Source organism: Malaclemys terrapin, chromosome 10 (genome assembly GCF_027887155.1).
Source record: "Malaclemys terrapin pileata isolate rMalTer1 chromosome 10, rMalTer1.hap1, whole genome shotgun sequence".
NCBI classification, from domain to species: domain Eukaryota; kingdom Metazoa; phylum Chordata; order Testudines; family Emydidae; genus Malaclemys; species Malaclemys terrapin.
This window is the reverse complement of record NC_071514.1, coordinates 83999563-84020449: the sequence shown is the minus strand read 5'-3', so window position 1 is coordinate 84020449 and position 20887 is coordinate 83999563. Positions and strand designations below refer to the sequence as shown.

Genomic DNA, 20887 nt, shown 5'->3' with positions numbered 1-20887 from the left:
GTACAAAATGCTATAGTAGTGCAAAGCATTACCCATGTTCTATGCTATCCCTGCCAAACCAGCCTGGCCTTTGGGTTGGTCAATATCCTCCTTCTGGCAGATGGAGTCAGGAAGATTTAACTTTTAAATCTCATTCTGATGCCATTCACTTTTTCTCGATTACAGGTGAGTCATCGTCTCTCCAGATCTATTTCTGACACCCAGCAGGAAGGGTAGGACTCAGCCTTTCGTTCCTCAATGTCACCAGCACAGTGAAAATCACATTTTAGTATGTAAAAAATAAACGGCTATTAAGGGAATGCCGGGCTAGCACCTAGCACCTGTGCTTCAGCTGTATGGCTCATTGTACTGGTGCAAAATAGTCAACAAGGTGTCTAAAGGTGTCACAGCTGCAGACTGGTCTGCAGAATATTTATTTTCAGTGTCACCATGGGGGGGGGGATGTTGAAAGGGGTCCAAGTGACTTAGGAGCACAAGGCTTTCAATGGGATTTGTGCTCCTAAATCACTTGAGTGCTTTTGAAAATCCCCACCCCTAAATGATAAACCCAGAGACATTTATGTGTGTGGGGCCTGATCCTGCTTCATTTGGAGTCATGGGCAAACTCACATTGACTTTAATAGGGAAAGGATCAAGTCCATAGAGACCTCAAGAAGTAAAAGGCAAAGATCCAGATCGAGTGGCAAAGGCTCAAAGGGAGGAAGAAGAAGACAGCTCAGGAAGATTTGTTGGGTACTCTGGAGCCTTTTGTTTCTCGGACACAGACCAGATTGGTCGTGGTCAAAAATTGCAACTGACTTCAGTGGGAATTGACAACACTCAGCACTTTACAGGACTGAGCCCTCTGTGAGCTGAACTGGCGAGTCTCAGTATAATCCTTACTGTAGCTTACCTGCCTACAATGTACCATTGAAAAGCCAAAGTTTTTCCTCTCTGCCTAACCCCACCACTCCCACATACTGGTGCGATTTGTAAAATAAAACCCTTTATTGTTTGATGTGCGTAACCAATAACGCATCTAACACGCACACAGATTCAAAGATGAAGACATAGTCCTAAATACACATTTTAATCGACACCTGAGAGGTGGTGACTCATCAGTGAATCAGAAAGCATACCTAATAATTGTGCACTAGAAGTAAAATAAAAACCATCTGAGGGTTCGAGCCTGGGCACCGGGCGGGACAGTGTGAGATTGTGGAGGTGTGTCAGCAGGTCCATAGTTAAGGTTGCATTCAGCTCTGTAGTGAAAGTGGTTGATAACAGCCAGGCAGGTGGGAGCTACATTGTACACACTGCTAGTTATGCAGAAATGTGGTATTATTATTGTTACAAGTATTATTGTTACACCGCCTTTCTCCTTTTGCCCCTATCTGTCACCACAGAACTTACTATGTGCAATGAGAAAACAAGGAAATTCACAATCAAAACTCCACACCCTGAGTGACGATGAAGGTTGCTGGCCTATAGCTAATACCATCCACACAAGCATTCAGAACAGAGGAATGAACAGTTACGCAAATAAACTCCAAGCAGAAATCTCAGACATACTACATGCTCCTCCCAGCATGCAATCCCGATACTCCCGACACCACTGCTCAATCCAACAGCAAACCAAAGTCACAACCTTCCCACCCACCCACTGGTGGCCTTTATGGGTCAAAGGTAGAACGTGTTGCCTTTTTAGAAATAGTTGAGGATATATGGGTTGTATGGATGGGTATGTCTACACTGCAATTAAAAACTCTTGGCTGGCCTGTGACAGCTGACTTGGGATCACAGGGTTGGGACTAAGGGGCTGTTTCATTGTGGTGTAGATGTTTGGGCTCAGGCTGGATATGGCTCCAGGACACTGCGAAGTGGGAGGGTCCCAGCAGGCTACAGCCCAAGCCTGAATGTCTACACTGCAATTTAAACAGCCCCTTAGCCCGAGCCTGAGTCCACTGGCACAGGCCAGCCGCGGGTGTCTAACTGCAGTGTAGACATCCCCTCTGTGTTTATGGGATGTGTTGTGTGTTTATATGATCTATTGTACACATGTATTTATGGGATGTGTTGTGTGTTTGTGATGTATTGTACATGTGTTTATGGGATGTGTTGTATGTATGTGTGTGCCAGGCTGTTCACCCCACACCAACCCTGAAGGGGTTAAGTTGGTGCAGCTAGGACCAATTAACTTTATTGGCTGCACCTGGTGGAGAGTCTGGCTTAACTGAAAATGACTAATGGCTGATAAAGCCCCTCTGGGGGAGAAGCTGGCTAAGGTCTAAAGCCAGGAAGTTTGAAGAAGCAAGAGGCTGCAGTGTAGAAGCTGATAGTCACTCTCTGGGCTTAGAGAGGGAAAAGAAGGAAATCAGGATGCGGGGGAGAGAAGCCCTTGGTTCCTGGCCCTGAGGGAAGGGTTTACCTAGAAGGGTGGAGAAGAAAGCCTGTAGGAGGTGGACTAGGAAGCAGCCCAGGGAAAGAGCAGCAAGGTTAGAGATTGTGCATATGCTGACTGCTGATTTTAAGGTCCCAGGGCCGGAACCTGGAATAGTTGGCAGGCCTGGGTTCCTCTACCAGTCACTGAGAAGTGGCACAGGATTGTGGGAGATGCTAACCAGACAGCTGGTCCAGAGAAACTTAGATACTCCAGAGAGGTGGGATGGGGGGGGGGGCTGTATAATGACCTAGCTGGAGGGCTGAGTCCTGAGGAGAGAGAGGCTGCGGGGTGAGCGAATGACGGAAGGGGGCGCCAGACCCAATGAGAGCTGATTCCCCAGATGCAGCCATAAGGAGACGACTCAGGAGTGAGTATATACTGTGACAATGTGTTTATGTGATATATTGTACACATGTGTTTATGGGTGTGTGCATGTAGCAGAAACTACCCTTCTTTGGACACTGTGCAAAGTACCCATTTCTTTATATATCTGTACCAGAGATCACATACTTTCTAAGTTTTCACACACTCCACTGAGGACGGGAAAATCAATGCATTTAGTGAGTCATGAATTAGAGAATAGGATTATATTTACATTTAGTGCGGTGCTGATGGTTTAAGAGACATGTTCATGGATGTAGGTCAGAGGTAAAGTTGCAGTTTTTGTTTGGAGCTAGACTAGGGAGCTGTGTTTGCAATATCGGTGTGTGCTGGAAGGTTGAGATTTCTGCCTGGAGGTTGCTTTCTGGTGATGTAACTGTTCATGATTTAGCTGTTTTACATTTGTTAGCAACTTATATGTTCACACAACATAGCTCTTTGTTTTTGAATGTACACTTATGATCCGCTACCCTCGGTGTAGTGATGCAAGTGGTCATGAATGGGTAAGATCAATACTAGAGTAGCTTTTAACATGAACCAAAAAATTCCCCCAAATCACACTGTGCCCTGATAGTCAACTTTGTACCTGTATATTATAAATTAATCTTTCTAAGGATGCATCTTCACCTTGGCAGTCCCTGTTCTAACTGTTGCTGTATGATCAGTGTTCCACTGACACAGCAGTAACCTCTTTGCATAAGACAAGGCTGTGAACAGATACTTTCTCAGTCTCAGAACAATGGATGATACTAAAACGTGGCAGGATTCATTGTGCGGAGAGGCAGCTTGGTCCAGTGAATAGGGTACTGGACTGCGAGTCAGGAGACGTGGTCATTGTTCCTGGCTCTGTGTAACTTTGGGCAAGTCATTTCACCTCTGTACCGCATTTCCCCTTTGGGTGACCAGATGTCCCAATTTTATAGGGACAGTCCCGATTTTGGGGTATTTTTCTTATATAGGCTCCTATTACCCCCTACCCTCTGTCCCGATTTTTCACACTTGCTGTCTGGTCACCCTATTTCTCCTCCACGCTCTGTCTTGTCTATTTAGATTACAATCTTACTATGTATTTGTACAGTGCCTAGCACAATGGGGCCCTAATTTTGGCAGGATCCTCTAGGCACTACTGGCATTAATTTCAGGACAAATAAATGTCCAGACCAAATTAAGTTTGGAGTCTTTGGAGCATGACCAAAGCACATAAATTAAGTTCTGCAGAAAGATCCCAGATCTGTGGCTTGTCGCTTTTCGCTCAAGTCTCATCTGTCTAACTTCTGCAGAGTCCAGTACATCCTGTGCGATAGTTTATCATGTAGCGGCTTTAGCTTTCCTTCCCTGCTGGTTTTATGCTCATAATGCAGAACCGCTACCCATTGTAAACTGTACTTGTTATCCCATTTAATTTCATGTTGCTGAAAACCAGTATCAGGGTATACATGGCCAACCAACAACAGATAAGCTGGGGTCATGTCTGAAATGTCAGGCAGAAATCCAGCCCCTTCCCTATGTTGTAATATTGCATGACTGGACGGGGTCTATTTGCCTCTGAAGCACGCAGGATAAGTCTCTGTTGGAGAGAGGGTAGCAGACTGGCTAGCTCACTGTCCTGCCCCAGCATGACAGGTCCCATGTTCCTTCATGGCAGACCAGGATGGCTTTTTTAGAACCACAGTGTACTAGGTAAATACTCCACAAAAGCCCTGTGATATGTATTTACCCTGTACAGATGGAATTCCCTCCCCCCAGAGAAGGGGCACAAATCGTTTGCACAGCCATGGACTAAAGCAACCACAGCCCACTGCGCCACTTCTATGTAGGGTTATGGCCAGTAGATCCTTGCAGACCGACCACGTTTTCATCACTTAGCTGATCCACCCCCAACAGCCCTCCATGTTTCTTGCAGCTAGAGTTTCCACAGGGCCCAGCTTCACAGTCCACAGGAAGCTGTGGAGTTCCAGCTCCCCGTTGCAGGGCAGGAGTGGAGCAAGCTCTGTAGGATTGCATCAGTTCTGTTGTATCTGTTTGCTTTTCCTAGAATGCACAGCATTGCCAAACCATAGTGTTCAAAAACCAGGAGCTAGACTGCCCCCCTCTCCCCCAAAATCATGAGCCTTGAAGAAAAAAGGTGAGATTCTTTTTATTCGTTTTTTATTTCTGAGCTGTCAGAATGTGCTTGTCACATTTTCAAACTTATCTACAGACACAAGGTGCCTAATAATTTACCTCTCTTAAAAGATAACAACTGAGATGCTTACCTAATCACATGACTCCTGGAGCTGGGGCTTTAAGAAAAAACACCGAATATAGTAAGACTCGTGATAAAATTATGAGAGTTGGTAACACTGACTACATTGTGGTGGGAGATGAGACAGGTCTCCCCCCTCCACCCCTAAGATGGAGATAAAATGACTGCCTAGGAAGACTGCCTTCTGTGGAAAGGGATCTGGAGGTCATAGTGGATCAGAAGCTAAATATGAGTCAACAGTGTAAAGGTGCTGCAAAAAAGCAAACATCATTCTGGGATGTATTAACAGGAGTGTTGTAAGCAAGACACGAGAAGTAATTCTTCCACTCTACTCCACGTGGATATGGCCTCAACTAGAGTATTGTGTCCAGTTCTGGGCACCACATTTCAGGAAAGATGTGGACAAATTGGAGAAAGTCCAGAGGCCAGCAACAAAAAAGATTAAAGGTCTAGAAAACATGACCTATGAGGGAAGATTGAAAAAAACTGGAGAAGACGACGACTGAGAGGGGACATAATAACAGTTTTCAAGTACAGAAAAGGTTGTTACAAGGAGGAGGGAGAAAAATTGTCTCCTCCTTAACCTCTGAGGATAGGACAAGAAGCAATGGGCTTAAATTGCAGCAAGGGAGGTTTAGTTTGGACATTAGGAAAAACTTCCTAACTGTCAGGGTGGTTAAGCACTGGAATAAATTGCCCAGGGAGGTTGTGAAATCTCCATCATTGGAGGTTTGTCTACCCTGCTCTTAAAATCACTTGTCAGGGATGGCCTAGATAATACTTAGTCCTGCCATGAGTGCAGGGGACTGGACTAGATGACCTCTCGAGTTCTATGATTCTATGATTGGAGCCTTAACAGCCTGCACACCCACAGTGCTCTAAGACCTGATTTGTTTTTGGGCATGAGCCCAGCACCTGGAGTTACTGCTTTGAAAGTAAGATATGGGAAGGAAATGTCAACATTAACCCCAGAGACTTGACTAATTAATCTTTCAGTTGGCCTGATGCAGATTTTCATGGCTGCAGTAAACTAAACTTAGAGCATGGGATAAAACACTCAGCAGCAACTGTTTTGCACTGAGATAAAATTCTTTGAGAGGAAAAGACATTGTAAAACGCATTCTTAGGCCTGATATGAGTATAAACGAGACCAATTGTTCTAAAGAGCCTGGTGCTGTGAATCTTTCATTTCTTAGAGGGTTTTAGACATTCAGAAGGCTACATGTATATAATACAAGACATTGATTATGTAATTACTGCAGGCCTCCCACCCTACTGACTGCTGAGTCTGGGGGCGTGTATACACTTGTTCTTGTCAATCCATAATTTATTCTTCTATCATTAAGAATTGCAGTTGTTTATTTTTTATTGATGGGTGCCCAATACGCGCTCCTGTCCATTGGGGTGAATTCTGCTCCTAGCTATTCTTATGTAGCTTTCAGTGAAGTAGTTACTCCTGTGTCACTGAGGGGCTGGTCTACACTAGAAAATTAATCAACCCCGGTATGTTGCTCGGGGTGTAAAAAAGCCACACCCCAGACTGACGTAGTTAAGCTGACCTAAGTCTCCATGTAGACAGTGCGAGGTTGACAGAAATTCTTCCCTTGACCTTGCCACCACCTCTCAGAGGTGGATTTACTGCAGAGACCAGAGAACCCCTCCGATCGCTGTAGTACATGTCGCCACTGAAGGACTACCATGGCACAGCCGCTGCGCTGCAGGTGTGCCGCCGTAGTGTTCAGTCTAGACACAGCCCGAGAAGGGGATCTGCCCCTTCATCACTCAGGTCTTGTCTATATGCAGAAGTTATAGGATAGTTTATATCCCTATACTGCAATGATTGTGTCCATTCACACTGCTGTGCATACACGGGTCACTGGGGTAAGCGCCATTGCTTTTGAAGCAGTATTCACATTAGGCAGCCCTGTTTGATAGACGTGTGGTGTACACCGAGGAGGTATCCCAGGGTACCCAGTGCTGCCTTTAGGCTCTAAGCCTTCTGGAAAAATGTTGTGGCAGATTATGAGATACCACCCAGAGGAACTGTGAGACTTGGTTTAAACTCATTTGATCCCTCCTGCTGTACCCCAGAAATCATCTGGCTCTTGTTGGCCGACACCAACACCTGGAGATGTTCAGATATCCCTGTCATGGGGGCCTTGGGCGTTAGCAAAGCTGCCACATTGAAATTCTCCTGTATATTAATATAATCCATTTAGCTCCTGGAGTGTGGGATCTTGCTCCCATTGAAGTCAATAACCAAACTCCCACTGACTCTCATGGTCAGGCCCATAATGACGCCCTGATCTCCTCTCATGCTGCTTTTTAGGCTATGTCTATACTACAGATCTTACAGTGACACAGCTGTAAAGTCTCCCGTGTAGCCGCTCTTTAACGGCCGGAGAGAGCTCTCCTGCCGGCATCATTAACCCCCCCCCCCAATGAGTGACATGAGCGATGTCGGCAGGAGAGTGTCTCCTGCCCACTTAGCGCTGTCCACTCCAGCACTTGGAAATGTATGTCAGACTGGGGGCTGTTTTTTCACACCCCTGGCTGACAAAAGCTTTACCAATGAAAGTACTAGTGTAGAGAAAGCCGTAGAACGGCTTGTCCATGGAGTGTAAAGGGCATCATCCCTAAAGACCAGATTTAGCACTGATTTCACTGGGCACAGGATCAGGCCCATATGAAGTATGGCAGCAGGCAACATAAGCCAATGTAACCAAATCTATTAAGGTCCTTGACCTCTTCCCTGCACCAGAGTCGCAGTGGACGATGTTTTTTTCTCTGTCCCTGCTCTTACTCGAGATTAACCCAATCTATGGCCACATCTGCTTCATTGAAAGCCTAAAAACAAATTACCGATGTGAAACTCTTCAGCCCTGATGGCAATGAATTTGCAGTGAAACCGATTCAGATCGGCACTCGGAATAAGTTAAGAGTAAGCACTTTTCAGATGCTTGGCCCCTGCCAGCCAATGGGCCAGATTTCATCCATGGTATAAAGTCCAGTGACTTCAGCTAAACCACATCAGGCTGAATTTGACCTGGTCTGTTCAAGCAGGTGGGGATGGTGATACAGCAAGTTCTCTGTTTATTACTGGACTGGCACATACAATTGCAATGCTTTGCCCTTTAGCAAATATAAACATGTTGTTGTTTATGATCATGCTGCTCTGAAATGCTTTGCTTGGCACCCACCAGCGTCTGAATAAAATTGCCTCATACAATTAGCCTCTGGGAAGATGGAAAAGAGCTAATGGAAATCTTTTCAGGGAGTGTGTGGGAATCCATGATGCACAGTCCCAGAGCTAATGGATTAGTCCACTGACAATACCAGAGCACGCTGTTATTCTAGAACTACATAGCGTCTTCCATTCCGGAGCATCCCAAAGTTACCTTAAGGCTACTTATATAATGTTCACTCGTCCACTGCTGAAATGCAGCCACCTCTGAAGTGGAATTCAGCAGCCATTTAATAAGCAGAAAACACAAGATGATATTTTTGTAAAAGGAGGGGAAGTGGAGAGTAACTTCTCTAATGGAAATTGCCAGGGGAATCTTGGTTCATTGCATTCTGCATCCCTAAGACGCTATTTGCACTAGACAGATGGGTTCACAAAACCCCAAGACTGGCCAAAAAACCCCCAGAGGATTTTATAACCACCACGGCGGGGGGGAGTTCTGGGGGTGCAATTCAATCCAGTGAACATGGTGTTTGTTCCTTCACTAAAGGTTTCAGAGCACAACACATTTTTGGGGGAGTTCCAAATATTGGATTTTCCAAACCTTTAATCTAGCCTGGCATGAGGCCAGGGCTGAATGTTGGTAGGGCAAGAAAGAGCTCAGATTCATCCGATTCATCGTGAAGTAAGGGAAAGCGGATCCCTAGCTGAACTCCATACACTCCATTAGATCTAGGGCAGCAAGTCCCATTCTGTGGAGAGCCAGTCCAAATAGTTGCTTTTTGCACTAGTCACCTGCTCTCTGTTCAGAACTCCAGCGAAGCAGGGATGGTAATGAGAACAGAGATGGACAGCTACAAAGACAAGGGGCAGATTCATGGTAGCCTGAGCGGTGATCTGACATGTGTAGCTACTACAGCTCTCATCTGAGCTACAGCGAACCATTAGGAACCCTTGCAAGAGGAGCATTTGCAGTTCATTTGGTTTTGTATTTTTCTGTTGCCTGAGAATACAAGAGCTGCCAGGCGAGGTCTGCAAAAACCTAGACATGGGTGATGAGGATGGGATCTGCCGTTACATTTTGAAAATGGGGAATGGCTATTTGTGTTTTAAATAATCATGCACTGTGAATACTAAAGGAATCCCTGGAGTTCAGAGGAAAATTGCAGCTTGACAAAAAAACTTGTGGAGCCTACTTGTATTACAATAGCACATACTAAGTTCAGGACCCCACTGCGCTAGGTGCTGTACATACTCAGAGAGAATCACAGTCCCACTCCCCAAAAGCTTATAATCTAAACAGGAAAGGCAGGGAGAATTTCCCTCATGTTACAGATGGGGAACTAAGGCCAGAGAGACTGACTTACCCAAAGTCACACAGGGAGTCTGACAGTGCTGGGAATTGAAACAAGATCTCCTCAGTGCCAGCCCTTTTCCTTACCCCCAAGGCCAGCCTTCTCCACTACTTTGCCCTTTGTCTTGTCATTTAAACTTGTCCAAAGTGAGCGTAAACCGTACCCAGTCACAATTCTCCACTTATTTACAGCACTGGTAGCGTTTCACACCAGCTGTAAATGACAAAGGCAGAGAAAAGCTGGGTCCTGTCTACACCTAGTTAAGAGTCAAAGGGGGAAGTGCTCACTGTCACGGTCCAGTGCTTGTGTTTTAGAAAATACAGCTCAGTGCTTTAACAAAAGGGAGAAGCACTCTGCAGGGGCTGGGTGGAATGCCTGACTTGGTTTTTAAAGGGGGGTGGGGTTATTTAACATTGCCATTTGCTCTCTATCTCTTGCACCCATGCAAACTCAGAGGTTCTTCCACACAAAGCGAGCTGTGGTCACTGCTCCTGGCTAAGAATGGTACACATCCTATTACGTTTGTTACCATCTCACCCACCTGTTATATCTGGTCTTTAGCCTGCAAGCTCTTAAGGCTAGGGACTATCATTTTCTGTTTGTACAACACTCAGCACAGTCAGGCCTGGCTTGTTTGAGGTTTCTAGGTGCTGCTGCAATATATATAAATATATATTTAAAATAATAATGAACTTCCTTGTTCTTGTTGAGACCTCAGCACTGTTCGCTGGTGCAGAGACAGCAAAACAGTGAGTTGACCAATGACTCTTATTGTTCAGATGAGATCCTGGTTGCAGCACAGGGGCTGAATTCAGCCCTGGCCTAGGCTGTCTTCAGGAAAAGGTAGGAGGCACTGATTGGAGAGGAATCAAGAGAGCCAGGAAACATGCTGATTCAATTGATCTCTTCTGCAGCCTCTGCCATTGGGCGAGGGATCTGTGAAGCAGACCATAACTTGAAGCTGCTCTCTGGCAGCAGGCCACCGAAGGGAGGAAGAAGCAGGACAGCCCTTCCCCCAGGGGTGGGAGGAGCTGATACAACACACAAGGTAGGGACCATTAATGCCAACATTTATTTAGTCTGTAAATTCCTTGGGGCAGGGATTATCTAGGTAGTGTGGTATAGTTGCTAAAGCACTGGACTAGGACTCACGAGACCTGGGGTCCATTCCTAACTCTGCCAATAGCCTGTTGAGTGACCCTGGGCAAGTCACCTCACCCCTCTCTGCCTCAGTTTCCCCATGGGTAAAGCGGTTTGAGAACGGATGCTAAAAGCTATTATTATTTTTAGTTGTCTTTACAGAATCTAGCACCATTTGCAATGCAGCAAAAAATAAATACACCCCAGAAAAATCCTTTAGCTGAGAAAATGATTATAAAATGAGTAGATGAGGCAAATGCTTTCGAAGTGGCTTTTCCATTTCCTTATTTGCCATATGCTTGGAAGCAGTGGCTGGGTTCTTCAACATATTGGGAATAACTACTAGGAACACCAGGTAGAAAGCACGCTGGACATATTGTCTGGATCCTGGTGGGTGTTGCCTATGGTGCTGAGTGCAGATTTCAGCGACAGGCAGGGGAGTTCCCCCTCTCTCACTTCTCTCCATAAAAGGGAACAATGAAAGGAGCAGTGCACATGGCAGGTAACCACAGACTCAGGGTGAAAATCAACATGTCATTGGTTTGAAGAGTAACAAATGAGAAATTCCCTCCCACCATCCACAGAAAGGGGACAAGTAGCAGGCAGAAACCCAGGGGTGGCTTGGACAGTTTCTGTGGTGATCTAAAAGCATGAGAAAGAAATGGGGAAGTCAAGGAAATATATGCTCTGTTGCCCTCCAGTGGCTACTTGGTTGAAATGCAAAAGAACTCTTCTGCAGAGCTGATACAAACTTCAACATCATGGTGTAGCTGAGATCCTAAAGGGGGTTGGGGTGGGCAGTGCTGTAGGGGCAAGCGTGATCGTGTTTCACGCATGAGAAGAAAACTTGGCCCAACAGAGCTTTTACATGGAAGGATGGATTGCTGTAACATCAAGGAAATGCAAACACCTGTGCCGGCACAATGCACAGAAATAACACTTTGCGCTGACAGAGCATCTTTCAACATGGGGCACATAGCGAGGCAGTGAGCATCAAGAACAGACCCCAGGAGTTCCACCTACCGGGCCCTGATCTAATCACTACCACTCAGGTTGCAGGGTTTTCCACTGGAGAAGTCTTTCATGCAGCGTACCCATGAGGGCTCCATTACAACTCTTGGTGCTGTAGAAGCTTCTGATTCACTAAGCACTGATAGACCAAGATTATCACGTGCCCAAGGCAGGGAGAACAGTTTCAAAGCTAGGCAGATAAAATACTGGTGCTGCTGGTTATCTTTGTTACTGGAAACTTTAAGAGGAATCATAAAAATGAAGTTGATGGCTCAAGGGATTAGTAATAGCATATGAGCATTGGTTTAAATTTGACCTAGGTTAGTAGCAAGCAACAACCCTCAACCTGTTAGCTGCTTGGTGATCGACATGAATGAGTCAGTGTTTTCATTCCCAGTGGATACTGCCCACATCACAACTACCTTGCAGGCAATCTCCAGAGAAGTGCTGGGTATTGGATATCCATGGAGACAGCGCTTGTGCTTTCATTCCTGCAAGCAGACCCTCCACATCAATGCACAGTGGAGGGGGAGCTTGCACTACCATCCCCTGTGCTGTAGGCAAAAGAGGCTTGTAGGGCTAGGAAACCAGCACTCTTTTTTTAAAAGCACAGAGCATAGTTCCTGTCTGCAGCAGTCAACAGAAGATGGATATCATGAAATTGCAGCAGGGAAGAGGAGATTCCTAACATTCGCTGACACAGGTTTAAAGGGTAAAAAAAATCAAGAGGTAGAACTATCCCCAGTGCTCTAGCTGTAAAGGAGAATATTTACACCCAATACGCTGCACAGAAACAGATAATCCTTGGGAAAATCGTAGACATTGTCCCTCCCAAAGCTTCAGTCAGCATCCCCACGGATTACTTGCCAGAGATGGGAGGCAGAGCGGCCTTATTCGGGAGTTAGAGGATTCCCTTGTTGCTCCGATCTCTGTTCTGCAAGCCCCACAACCATTGTGAATGCAAACTGTTAAGGAGCACCTGCCTCTCCTCACCCTAGTTCATCGCATAATGGGAAGTCCTGTTGGGGCTGCGGCCTCCCTCATTCTGGTGGCAGCACAGGGGAGCTTGAAGCCGGGCAGCTTGCATGTAGTTAACATGAATATCCCCTTTACATGGGCTACTAGCCATGATGGATGAAAACTCTGGACACCTGTCTGCTTGAGTTGTGCCACATTTCAGTTGTTCTGTGGTGCAGTTACAGGTCTGGTCCTGAGAGGGTGTGTTGAATCCACAATTTGTCTTCCACTGAGTCAATGAGAGTAGCAGGTACTCTGCCTTTATCCAAATTAGGGCAAAAATTGACAAGCAAGAACCTTGCCTAATGAATAACTTAATGTCTATGGCCCCTTTCACTGAAGGGAATCACAGCACTTTACTAGCATTAATGATGCCGTCTAATAAGCCTGTGGGGTAGGTTTAACTCCATTTATTGTTTCTCAGCTGGGGATACAAACACAGGCCAGGGGGGAGGGATAGCTCAGTGGTCTGAGCAGTGGCCTACTAAACCAGAGTTGTGAGCTCAATCCTTGAGGGGGCCATTTAGGGATCTAGGGCAAAAATCTGTCTGGGGATTAGTCCTGCTTTGAGCAGGGGGTTGGACTAGATGACCTCCTGAGGTGCCTTCCAACCCTGATATTCTATGCTCTGTTCTCTTCATAGAACCCCATGGAGTGGAGAAATCAGAGGTGAAATAATTTGTCCTATTTTGAAATAGATAGGAATACTGATTCTTAGAACTACATTCATCATATGCATTAAAAGATTAAAAACTCATGCTTTTTCCCTCCCTACATGACTACATTATGCATCCGAAGAAGTGGGCTGTAGTCCACGAAAGCTTATGCTCTAATAAATTTGTTAGTCTCTAAGGTGCCACAAGTACTCCTGTTTTTTTTACATGACTACAAACATACTAAAGAAATTACACAAACAAGATCAAAATGTTAGATGTGACCTTCAATGAGAGAAAAAAAACATGAAGCAAAAGCAGAGATATGAAATTAGGCTTGAGAAATACATGACAAATCAAAGCAGTCATGTAAAGTGTAAATATAAAAAGAGAAAAGAGAACACTAACTTTTGCTATTGTTACCAGCTAACCACTCAGCTCTGTTACAATCTGCTCTATTGACAAACAAGTAGCCAGAATTTGCTGATGAGCGAATGCACTAGGCAGATGTTAACTGAGAATATTGAATTAAGCACCGTTTTGAGATCTGCAGAGGGATGTTAGTGGTGCACAGGCCTTGTGCTGATCCTCTGCCCAGCTATGAATTTCACACTATTGTAAATATTTGATTCTGAGGGCGAGATATTTGGAATGTATTGGTTACAAGAAGCTAAACATACACTGAGACACTTTTAATGAGCTTTTTTTAATAACCTGAATCATGTCCTGAAGTCCCAATTCAGTTAAATCATAAAAATGATATGAAATCAAGCTTCAGTTTAATTAGAATGAAAGGTTACACATAGGATCAATATTGCAGACAGTGAGATAAAATACACCACCTGCTGAATGCAACTAACTTGGGAAAAAACACAGTATGGTATTGTTTTAACAGGTCTGGGTTGAAAGGGTAATAGAGGGTCAAATCATCTGAACACTTTCTCAAAGCTTTGATTGTTTATATGTTCTCCAAGGAGCCCTTGGTACCATAGTCTCGGGATCAGATGTTTGCTAACAGGAGGTATTAGCGCCCTGTTCACTTACAGAGATGCCACCCCTGATCTACTTCCATAAATCACTGCTTATGTTGAAGTAGCTCAGGAGACAACACACTTAGGATGCTCACCAAAAAACCCCAAATAGTTTTAAAACATCAGCAGAAAATAGAGACCCAGAAGATACTGTCACAGTTCACACAATGTCACATGACAATTTGGTACCCAGAAATCCGTATAAATTTAAGGAAAAAAGACTGCATGCTATATCTTTAATATCTTGCAATAATTCTAACAATTTAAATCTGTCTACATAGACAAAGTCCAGCAAAGCAACTAAAGTATTTTAAACAAGCGGTTTTTATTTCACGTTCATCTGAAATTCTCTCACCACCACCACACACACACACACACACACACACACACACACAAAGAGTGCAGACCTAGCGGCCCAATACACAGTATGGAACTTGACCAGTTACTAGGAGTGAATTTCACACCATGCACCACTTTAAGTCCACAATGCAGGGCCTAGGTATTATTTAAGACTAACACAAGACAAGTGGGATTCAAATGCTGCATAGAATTTAGAGCAAAGGGCCTGCCCAAGAGAGAATTTCACCTTAGGAGCATACAGACCAGTCCAGTCTGTGATTATCTATCAAGGATTTCAGAATACAGACAGTATTTTACCACTCTTATATGTAAAACTCATCTGAATTGGCTTCATTACAACCAGATAACACACACACACACACACACATATCATTGCAACCACTTCTACACACAACAAAAGTTCACGGCAGAGATTAAAAATAAATATTTACGTTAAAAGCAGGTGGTTCCATGGGAATTCTTACATCATGCGCCTAATGAGCCCAAACAATTAGCAATCAAATCACAATGTTTAATATCCAGCTAATTAATTTGTGCCATTTGTTCTACCTGAGGTTTTTGTGCTTCTTTCTTTTTTTCTTCCTGCAATGCCCTCTTGAAAGATTAAATAAAGGAACATACAAAATGAGGATATTCATCATGGCTGGAATGAGAGACCTGGAGTCCATGATTTGTAATGTTTAAATAAAATCTTCCTGCCTTGAGGCCTTTTAGCAAGTAAGTGGGCGGTAGGTGAATTAATGGTTAAATAGCATTAACAGACAACAGCTCATAGACTTTGGAAGAAGAGATCAAGGATGACACAGAAGGCACAGAATGGAGCAGACTTATGGATTTGTATTGGGGTGCCAGTTGTAAGACCAGCAGAACAGGCTGAAGTGACACAGAGGAAGAAAGGCACTGCCTAAAACTTGAAGGCAATGTTTGCAGATAAACAAAAAAGTAGAAGAGGAGGAGGCTGAGACTATGTAAAAAGTGAAAGGAACAGGAGTCACGAGGTGCCCCTAGAACTATAGAAATTGAGAGACTTACTGTGAACTGTCCCCAGTGACAGAGTTTTACAAGTTTCTGGCAGTTCCTGTGGCACACATATGGTCCCAGTCCCAGCTGGGTCATGACCATATATTGTTACCCCCTAAAAGAATATTCTGTTGGGATGAGATCTCTGAGTTGCCTTTTAGAGCAGGAGACACATTTATTTCCACAAGTCATGGCAGCCACACAAACTATTGAGCTGCGGCTCCTTGTACTGAATTCACATCAGGGATGATTCTTATTATACTAGAATTGGTCTGATTTCCTGTCGAGTCTCTACAGATTAATCACAGGAACCATCTTTCCAACCATCTCGCCAGCGTTCATCCACCCGGGAGCAGTCGAATTCAGACTTCCCCAACTTCCTGTTGATGTCATTATGAAGCAGGCATAGCCACTGGGATAAATTATTCCTGCTTCTGGCATCAGGCTGATTTGTGCGTAATCTGCAGAGGGAAGAGGAATCAAATGCTGTTTACTACTTTATAAGCAGTGATTTCACTCTCCAAAGCAGGTGTGTGGCCCACAGATGGTCAGAGCCTTTCTCATCCTCTATTTTGAGATGTCTCACAGAGACCATAAAGGCCAGCATACCGAGATCTGTATTCATTGCAGGCTGCACCTCCACATTAACGGCTGCAATTGGCTTGGATGCATGTGAGTTAGGGGCACTCCTGAAGCTCCTTATCAGTCACATCCTTGGTTGGGAAAAAACTGGATGCCAATCAAAACCGTTTATCCATGGCAAAAGTATTCAGGCTCATCAATAATTTGATTTGAGAGAATCTCTTGGCAAATTAAGTAAATAATAATGAGCATCTTTCCTATATTGGGCTCCATCAAGGTGTTTTAGTCACTAACGAGCTCTCAAATACAAAACTATCTTTTTTTGCACTAGATAATTCCATTTGTGGGTAATGAATTGGCTTGGGTGTACAGAAGATGAAGCTCTGCCCTCTAGCAAACAGAATATATATCAGCCCTCCTCATGTATTGTATTCAACCATTCCTTCTATTGCCTGAGCTAGCGTAAGCTGATTCTTTCAGTCACTGAGGCAAGGCTGTTTTGGGAAGCTCAATATCATTGATTCTATTTCCCCAATGTGACACAGGCTGGCTAGCAAGCACAGACTCTGCATTATGCAGCTGCTAATGGTGATAAATTGGTACCCCTCCACAGCAGTAAAAATATCATTACTGGAGTAGCTTTTTAAGATCTGTTTGCTCCGGTAAAAGACAAGAGGATTTCTCATCTCCATGTAACAAATATGAAGCTCTGTACTGAATCTTCAGTCACCTTTTGAAAGAAGCACGCAAACATTTCTATAAACTTCTTCGTGCAGTTCACTTTTCCGGCTAGGTTAGGATATTGATTTGATACCAGAGATTCTTAGCTTTGTGTGACGCTGTATGGAATATGTGGAACACTTTATAATATTGTTAATAGCAATATTATAAAATTGCAAGGAATCTGACCAGATATGACACGTGGTATCTGTTAAAATGTTATGATTGGCCAAGTAAGTTAATCTTGTTTATATGTTTGTATCATCTTTTTATTGTGAAAACAACAAGGAGTCAGCATAGAAGTGAGGATGCATAGAAGTGAGGTTTTTACTCATGAAAGCTTATGCCCAAATATATTTGTTAGTCTTTAAGGTGCCACCAGACTCCTTGTTGTTTTTGTAGATACAGACTAACACGGCTACCCCCTGATACTTTTTATTGTGAGTTATAGATATGTATGGTATATCCATATTTCAAAACTTGTGCTGTGTTTCTGGGTGATACCCCCCAGACAGATTGGCATCAGCACTGCCTAGCCTGTCATTGGTGTACAATGAAGCCATGGAAAGGAGCCTGGGGATACACCTTGTGAGTCAGCAAGACATGTAAGGGCATGCCTGTGGACAGAGAACTCCAAGGCTTCTCCATGCCATGTGCTGTGAAGCTTGTGTTTGGGACAAAGGAAGTACAAGCCACCTGGCAAAAGAATATAAAGAGTAGCTGCATCTTCTCCATTTTGTCTTCGTTCCTGCTTCTTACCTCTGGAGTAACTTTTCTACAAACGAAACCTTGAACAAAAGACTGAATAATATAATATAAGATATGGAGATATGCCTATCTCATAGAACTGGAAGGGACCTTGAAAGGTCATCAAGTCCAGTCCCCTGCCTTCACTAGCAGGACCAATTTTTTTTTGCCCCAGATCCCTAAATAGCCCCCTCAAGGATTGAACTCACAACCCTGGGTTTAGCGGGCCAATGCTCAAACCACTGAGCTATCCCTCCCTCCTTGAATGACCCATCCAAGCTGTGGATGTGTTCCAGAGGGACTTTCAAGCCAGTGAACTCACCAACACTGCTAAGAACCTGATAGATGGACTTTGTACTCTCATGTATGTACCTAATTGCTTTACCGTTTAACAACTCTCTTCTTGTTCTTTTCTCTTTATAATAAAACCTTTAGTTTTAGACACTAAAGGATTGGCTGGCAGTGTGGTATTTTGAGTAAGATCCAACCTAATATTGACCTGGCAATGTGGCTGCCCTTTGGGGTTCAGAAGAACGTTTTGTATAGTGAGCTGGGAATGAGTGACAGGGGATGGATCACTTGATGATTCCCTGTTCTGTTCATTCCCTCTGGGGCACCTGGAATTGGCTACTGTTGGAAGACAGGACACTGGGCTAGCTGGACCTTTGGTCTGACCCAATGTGGCCATTCTTATGAGCCAGGTTCGAACCAGCAAACAAACAAAACTCCTTTCACTAGTTCTTGGAGCTACTGTGCTGTCTGACAGCAGTAGAGTGTTTGTCCTCTGAATGTATGTGTCCTGTGTCCTTGTTTATGATTTATTCAATCATAAAACTACATTTTTGCAACACAAAATACAATACAGAATAGGCATAAAGATACCAACTACTGGAAAGGTTGATCTGCAAACCAGACCATTAGAGTCCAACACTATAGGTTGATCTCTTACCTGTAGATATATTTTTAAAAGACTTACCTTTCCCTCAGATCTTCTGCACATTCATCACAAGGGAAAAACTTGGAAAATAAGTTAATGAACTGTGTCATATCTTGCTGCTGGGAATTGCTTGGGTGATCTGGGTAATATGCTGCCATAGTGTGAAGGAAAGACCATGTGTTTCTCCCAAGTTCTTCTCTGTCTAGAGGACAATCTGGAGGCTTCTCCTTCTCCTCTTCAACATATGCTTCCTGGGTCAGAAAAATAAGAGGGTTATATGGGCACATTAGTACTCGGGATAAAAAATGAACATATCTTATACTAACCCCATATGCTTTGTGTTTCTAGCGCACCTTCAATTCAAGGCCCACACAGATATTAGCTAATTAAACCTCCTTTTAAATTAGGTGGACAAATATGATTACTCCCCTTTTTGTTGATAGGGGCACAGGGAGGTTAAGTAATTTGCCTATAGTCTCATACTCCTTCTGTCCATCAACCATGGCCTGAGAAGGGGAGATTCTAGGTGAGGGGGGGGGGGGTGTCTCATTCCTACCCCTTGTCAACCATAGCCTGTGAAGGAGAGTTCGGGGTGTGTGTGTCTCATTTGGACTCCCCCGTTAACCATTGCCAGTGAAGGGCTGTGCTGGGGGTGTGTGTGTGGGGGGAGAGGTTCTCATTCATACTCCCACATTAACCATTGCCGGTGAAGACAAATTTTGTTTTTGTTTTTGTTTTTTTTGGGGGGGGGGGGGGGGAGATCCTCATTCATATCCCCCCATCAACTATTGCCTGTGAAAGGGAGTCTCATTCCTATCCCCATCAACCATTGCCTGTGAAGGGCTGTGCTGGCGGGGTGGGGGGGGGTTCTCATTCATACTATCCTGTAAGGGGAGTCTTGGGGAAGTGTGTGTCTCACTCATATGCCCCCCTCCATTACTGAGTGAGGGGGAAAGGGGGCTCACTCGTACTCCCCTGCCAACCATTGTCTGTGGGGAGAGGGATTCTGGAGAGGGGTCATTCCCAGGGGGTGGGGAACTCGTGACGGGAACCATCCTCCCCCTCGCGGCGGGAGGGGCAGGGGGATCGCTGGGGCTCATGTCTCCTCCCAGCCCCTCCCGCGCTGGGGAGCGGGGCGCTGCTCCCCGGCCGCCCCCTCACCCCGCTCGGCGAGGCCGTCTGCTTCCGTTGCTCCCGGATCCAGCTCCTGAAATCCGTGCAGGCCCGACACGGCTTCTTCCGGGGCTGCGGCTCCGCCCCGGCGCCGGGCGGCCCGGGCAGGGGGAAAGGGAAAGGGCCGGGGCCGGCAGACGGGCCAGAAGCCGGGTTTCCTCTAGGCTCACTGGGCGCCGCCATCTTGGAACCGCAATGCATGTTGGGCCGGGTGGCTTTCTTCACCCCCTGCTGCAACTGCTCGCCTGGGGCAGGGGAGGCGGCTGGGGAGAAGGGAGAGATGCCTCTGAGTGAGGGATGGAGGAGGAGGGAGCAAAGATGAAAGGGAGGAAGAGGTGAAGGAAACAGAAAAGAAAAAAGAGAAAATATTCCCTTGGGGGTTTCCCTTTTCCACTGGCCTTGGCCCACCCTAGAGCAGCAGCTACAGAGAGTGAAACTGAAATAGGATCGTATCAGAGGGGTAGCCATGTTAGTCTGGATCAGTAGAAAGCAACAAAGAGTCCTCTGGCACCTTATAGACTAACAGACGTGTTGGAGCATAAGCTTTCGTGGGTGAATACCCTCTTCATCAAATAGGATAAAAGAATCCGCGGGAGCCTGCGCAGATTTGTCTGTAGTTAGAACCTGAGCAGTATAGACTGACTGTGAATAACATCCTTGCATCCATTTCTTGCCATAGGTGAAAAACATAAAATAGTCTCATTTACAAAATTCTGGTTATCCAAGTTTTAGACAGGGCTACCCAAAATGGCTGAAGTTTGAAATTTGGTTTGGATGTGATGCGCACTGAGGCTTTGTGCCTTTGCTTGGTTTAGAAAATAAAACTGTTTTGAGCATGTACAATACAGCATAACCATGTACATCCATGTTTGTAGTTAGCAGGGAGAGACCCATGTTTAAGTTTTTAAA

At 44.9% G+C, this 20887-nt stretch overlaps 1 protein-coding gene across 1 annotated transcript; it reads right to left on the bottom strand.

Annotated features, from left to right (window-relative positions):
- Positions 1-14095: 14095 nt before the first annotated feature.
- Positions 14096-20179, bottom strand: GFER (growth factor, augmenter of liver regeneration). The gene is made up of 3 exons (XM_054042037.1): positions 19967-20179; positions 18845-19056; positions 14096-16280 (listed from the first exon to the last, which is right to left on the bottom strand). Exons 1-3 carry the CDS (start codon positions 20177-20179, stop codon positions 16118-16120), a joined length of 588 nt encoding a protein of 195 aa, XP_053898012.1. The 3' UTR covers positions 14096-16117.
- Positions 20180-20887: the final 708 nt, after the last annotated feature.